This window comes from Martes martes, assembly GCF_963455335.1.
Source record: "Martes martes genome assembly, chromosome: 11".
NCBI lineage: Eukaryota > Metazoa > Chordata > Mammalia > Carnivora > Mustelidae > Martes > Martes martes.
In genome coordinates, this window is record NC_137899.1 from 19,202,894 (window position 1) to 19,208,893 (window position 6,000).

The window sequence follows — 6,000 nt, forward strand, 5'->3', positions numbered from 1 at the left end:
GTACAGATTTTGCTCTTCAGAGGACACTCTTAGTGAAATGAGAAGCAGTAGGCCGAAATAAAATACTAGCAAAACATGTATCTGATCTATTACCAGAACCAAATACATAAGCATATCCAAACCATATAGAGAATTCTCACTTTATTTATATAAAAAAAATACATAAATTCAGGGGTGCCTGAGTGGCTTAGTGGGTTAAGGCCTCTGTCTTCAGCTCAGGTCATGATCCCAGGGTCCTGGGGTCGAGCCCCACATCAGGCTCTCTGCTCAGCAGGGAGCCTGCTTCCCCCTCTCTCTGCCTGCCTCTCTGCCTACTTGTGATCTCTGTCTGTCAAATAAATAAATAAAATCTTAAAAAAAATAAATAAATTCACTAAAAAAATGGGCAAAATATTTGAACAGACACTTCATTGAAGAAGATATGCAGATGACGAAAAAGTGCATAAAAGACTCCACACCATTAATCATTAGAGAAATGAAAAGTAAAACTACAAGGTACCCCTACACATCCTCTAGAATGGCTAAAATTAAGGCTGACAATACCAAGTTTTGACAAAGATGTAGAACAGTGGGACTCTGATATATTAATGGTTGGAATGCAGAATGGTACCGCCATCTGGAAAACAGTGTTGCAGTTTTCAAAAGATAAACATGTAACATTGTGTGCCAGCTTTACTTCAATTAAAAAAAAAAGATAAACATGCTTTTACCATATGACCCAGCAGTCTCATCACAAAGTATTCCCTCAAGAGAAGTGGAATCAGTTATCCACAGGAAGACTTCATGTAAATGCTTACAGCAGAATTATTCCTACTAGCTAAAAACTGAAGAGAACCAGAACTGGAAAGAACAAAGTGTGATCTGTCTGTGCAATGGAATTCTGCCCACCAATAAAAAGGGAAGGAGCTGTTGGTACATACTATGACAGGGGAATTTCAAAAGAATATTGCTAAGTAAAAGAAGCTCTTCCCAGAAGAGCTAGCTATATACTTCTGATTCTGTTTATATGAAATTCTAGAAAAGGCAAAGAGTAAGAAGAGGAAGAAGTACAAAAAGGCATGAAGGAACTTTTTTGGGGTGATAGAAATGTTCTGTCATAACTGGTGTGATTACACAAAGATACACATTTCTCAGAACTTCTCAAATTTTACACTTAAGATTGGTGAATTTTGTATGTAAATTATACCTCAGTAAAAACGATACCAAAAATCACAAAACAGTAAAAGGAAAATTGGGAAGGCATTTCAGCAGTGACTAACAGTATGACCAAAAACAGAAAAGAGAATACAGGAGCTAGTAATCTGATTAGCAGAATTATATGAATGATCTTGGGAGATGAGTTTCATTTTGTAGTTACAGTCATTAGTATGGAATCCTTGGACCGACTGTTAATTGGCTGGCATGAGGAAATAAAGCTTTGTAATTTGCCCTCAAAGAAGATAATTTTAAATAAGGATAAAATTAGATCATTGCAGAATAAATCAATTTTCTTATCTACCCTGTTCTCTCTTTCTCTGTTTCAACAGAAGTTCATGTAATGCTTGATGGTCTGTTACCTCCTGACACCTATTTTAGATTTAATCCTGTAATGTGTGAAAACATACCTCTGGATGAAAGCCGAAATGAAAAGCTCAATCAGCTGCAGCTGGAAGGGTTGAAGTACATAGAAAGAAATGAAGAAAAAATGAAAAAACTTGCAAAAATACTAACTCAAGAAAAAACAACTCTGCAGAAAATTAATGATTGGATAAAACTAAAAACTGACATGTATGAAGGCCTTCCGTTCTTTTCAAAATTGTGATAAGGGTATGTATATATTTTCGTAAACGAGGGCCTGATCGGAAGATCAGTGAGTTCCATAAGGAATTGGCGGGATTCAGCATGAGTTGACTTAGAAGTACTAGTGAATCCTGGAAAAAGTACATGCTTGGACCAGGTTGCATAGTACAGAGGGCACGCTGGGTTACAGAATTCATATGGGAATTAGGTTTTTATGATGTGAATAACAGTACTCTAGGAGTCATTATTGTGCTAGTTGGTTTTAGTAAATACTGCTGTTCTATTGTTTGATATTTGAAAATTTATTAATATATGTGCCAAACAAGAACTATCATTGTCCTATACTTGGTATTTTTGCTTCAGTCACCATAATCATGTGGAATATATTTGATACTGATTTACTGTCATGGGGAAAATCTAATTTCTTCTTAAATTTCCATCACTTACATTTTCACAAGGTATAGTCTAGGATCCAAATGTTGACTTTTACTGGATTATCATATAAACAGATACATAAAAAAGGAATTTTCTGTGTCAGAGGGCTTTTACATTTGAAATATGAAAGAATCAGATAAAGTTCTGTTCAAAATGCGTTTATTTCAGTCAACATCATTTGGTTCACAAAGATAGGTGAAGCTCCATTCAACCACTTTTCCCCCTGAAATTTCAAGATGATGCTGGGTGTTAACTTTTCTAGCTCTAGCTTATCATTCACTGTTAAAAAATTAATTATTTGAATTTACTGAGAAGATATCTCTATCATTAACAAAAATAAACTATTGAAATAATATACTGTTAAAAGGCTAATGTCGTTTTTAAAAATTTTTTTACTGTTCATACGAAATGTAGCTTCCTATCTCATAAGCATTTGAATATACCTGCCAACAGTGTGCTTAAAAAAATAAGTTTTGTTTCATCTGATTAACTTCTTTAACCAGTTGGATTTCATGGAGTTTGTATATATGCCAACCCAAATCATTGTTTATGCCAACCACATTTATCTTTGCTTTGTTACCTATCTGCTATGTAAATCCTTACATCACGTGTAGATTTGTCAAGGAAAATGAGAAAAGGTAAATGCCTTTTGTTTTGTACATACCAGCTAAAGCTAAACCCCACTGCTGGATGATTCCATTGCTTCTTCAGAACGTGAATTCATAGAGGCTGTGAGGCATGGTTCAGAGCACTGGGGGGAGCTGAGAGTCTGGATGCTAATCTGATCTCTGATGCACAGTCCTCTGTGTGACCAGGAGGAGAGTGACAGCCTCTCTGGGCTTTGGGTACTTCGTTTATAAAATGAGAAAGGCTAGCTTGAAAATTTTATTTGCTCTTTTATGGCAATCCAAATTCTGCCGATGTACAAGCACAAGATGGGAAGAGATGTGAAAATGAGTTTTCAGTCTACCAGTGTTAAACTGGTAGAATATCTGCTCTTTTCAAAGAAGCAAAGAGGAAAAATCGTCTGTTTTAGAAATGTAGTAAATTCTCCAACTCATCAGTTATATAAAAAAATGGAATAAAAATTGTTTTGATGCTCAGGCCTTTCGGAATGTCTGAAAATTCTTATTTCTGTGATAAAGGGTATGCTGGCCATGTTTCAGTTCTCCTCTTGCCGCAGATAGTATTCTTTATTAAAAATAGTACCTCCGATAGAGTTGTCCCTAGAGGCATATGGGCTGCATGGGATTTCCCCCGGAGTGGGGAGAAAACTCGGCCTGGGCTAAAATTACCCTATGAGCCTTTTCTCCTCCCACACACGTTTTACCCAAGAGAAAGTAGATGTCAGAGGAATCTTCTGAGAGGGAAGAAAGTCACAAAAAGCATGCAGTCTGAGGGGAGGGAGGGCGCTCTCACAACTTTGTTTCGGTGATGGGGTAGATGGGTTCCCTCGGAGCTTCCCTGTCCCCTGCTACCAACAGTTGCATCTGCTTTCCCCTTGCAGGGAGCGGCTGATTACTGAAGCAGCCAGGATCCCAAAAGTTTGAGAGTTCGTTGGAAGCTCAAAGTTTTTACCAAACCTGCTGTGCTCTAGAAATAATTCTAGAATATTTTGAATATTTCACAAGTGTCAGTGCTAATAATGTGACTAAAAGTAATGTGACTAAAAATACAGGTCTGTAAACTCCAAATGACATGGTTTTGACATAATGTAAGTAAATATGAAAATACCAGTGGTTTCTAAAGATACTGTCAAATAGTCCACAAATACTGCATATTTTTATGCAACTAGAACCGCTTGTGAGAAAAGTACAAATAATTGGCAGGCAGAATGAGTACCCAGAAGTATTTTGCTTGTGACAAACCATTTCAAGCACAATAAAAGTAGTGTGTAGTTTACATATCAGCACCTGTCATAAGGTCAGTCTTCCCTAACGTGCTGCGGCTCCTCCATTCTACCTCGAAGTTAACTCTCTGTCCTTGTTCTCGCTTGGCTGATCGTTTCCTTCTGTTCTGAACAGTGCAGAATTGACAAGTGTACTCTGGCCACTGCTGCTTTCTTAAAGTACATGGCCTGATGGTACTTGAGTATGGCCCCATGTCCCCGTCCCTGTCCTTCAGCTCTTTCCACTGTCTAACAAAAGGTGAGCCCAGAACACCCAGCCCGATGGTGTTCCAGTGTTCAGTTATTCTTGTCCCCATTTGTACTTGAACCTCGTTAGCTGAAGAACTGTGTAATTCACCTGGAATAACCCTCATTTTATAATGAAACCAGTACTTTCCACGCTCCAAAAGCAAAGTGGATTTCTTTCCAGAAAGAACAGAAGCAAAGGACACTTCTGAAAGATGAGCGCTTGCTACAAAGTAGGTTGTGGATTCTTCACTGCACTCTTTTTAAAGTAGGATAAGTTCTGTATGAGAGAAAATTCTTGAAGATAGATAAATGGCCTATTTAGATTCCTTCAAACCCTATAATTCTGTGGTAGTTTATAAAAATAAACTGGTCAAATAAGATACATGAAACAAGAAGCTAGGGTATTTTTTTCTTCTTTGTTCATTGTGTAAGATTTAACTGATGTTTTTAGCAAACAGTTTATGCTTCTTGATAAACTTTTATATTTAAAACAGTTTTCATTCATGCCAATAGATACTTTTTCCTTTGTAACCATTTTGTATATTTAAAATATGTCAATATGTGCCTTGAAAATGGATTTATTTTTTAAAATCGGATTGAAGCACCAACATTTATCCAGTATCAATAATTTTATTACAACTAGCTTCGACAAAGTTGATTTAATTGTGGTTCTGTTTTTACATTTAGGGAAATTTCAAAGCTGTGGAATTAGAGAAACAAATGTGTTTTGTTCAGTATTTTCACACCTGTAGAGGAAACTTAAATACTGAATATTTTTATGATTGCTAATAGCTAATATCTAGGAGTTATATGCCAACCATTACAATGAAAGCTCTATGTTCATCATCTCAGTAGGCTTCATTCTATGCCTGTGAATCCTTATACTATCCTTGTACTATTATTATTCCTGTTTTCCACCTAAGGAAATCAAGGCAGTTAGAAAGTTAAATAATAACGAAATAAAAAAGAAAATTATAAAAATTTTTAAGTTTTTCTTTTTACTCTCCCAGTTATCCAGGGACAAAAGTTATTCATTATACAGACATATATTGACTGCCATCTTTATTTCACGATGGACTTCACCCTTTACATCACCCGTATTTGAAGATCAGTTCTTATTTTACTTGATGTGTCTCTTTTCCCTTTATTTTTTGCAGCGTGTTGAAGTATAATTTTCATACCAGAAGTCACCCATTGTAACTGTACAATCCAATAATTTTTAGTAGGCTTATACTAGTTATGTAACCATCACCATAATCCAATTCTAGGGTAGTTCCATCATTCCCCCCTTCCCCAAAAGTTTCCTCATGCTTGTTTGTAGTCATTCCTTGCTTCTGTCCCCAGCCCCAGACAACCACTGATCTACATATTACATACACCTGGGATCAAGCAGCAGTAATCTTTTGACTCTGGCTTCTCTCACTTAGCATGTTTTTGAGATTTGTCCAGGTTGTGGCACGTGTCAGTAGTTGGCTCCATTGTATGGATATACCACATTTGTTCATCCCTTCACAAGCTGATGACCATAGGAGCTGTCTTCAGTATTTACCTGTGATGAGTAATGCTCCTCTGAAATTCACAGACAAACCTCCCTGAGGACATATATTGTCATTTTTCATGAACAAATATCCGGAGTGTAATTGCTGCTG

General features: G+C 36.6%; 1 protein-coding gene across 2 annotated transcripts in view; it reads left to right on the forward strand.

The window, feature by feature from the left end:
* PNPLA8 (patatin like domain 8, phospholipase A2) overlaps positions 1-2,580 on the forward strand; it is a 40,016-nt gene extending 37,436 nt beyond the window's left edge. For both annotated transcript variants that reach the window (XM_080818591.1, XM_080818590.1), the window contains exon 10: positions 1,527-2,580. In XM_080818591.1, the coding sequence (XP_080674717.1) occupies positions 1,527-1,801 (275 nt within the window). In that variant the 3' untranslated portion in view covers positions 1,802-2,580. The remainder of the gene's footprint in view (positions 1-1,526) is intronic.
* Positions 2,581-6,000: the final 3,420 nt, after the last annotated feature.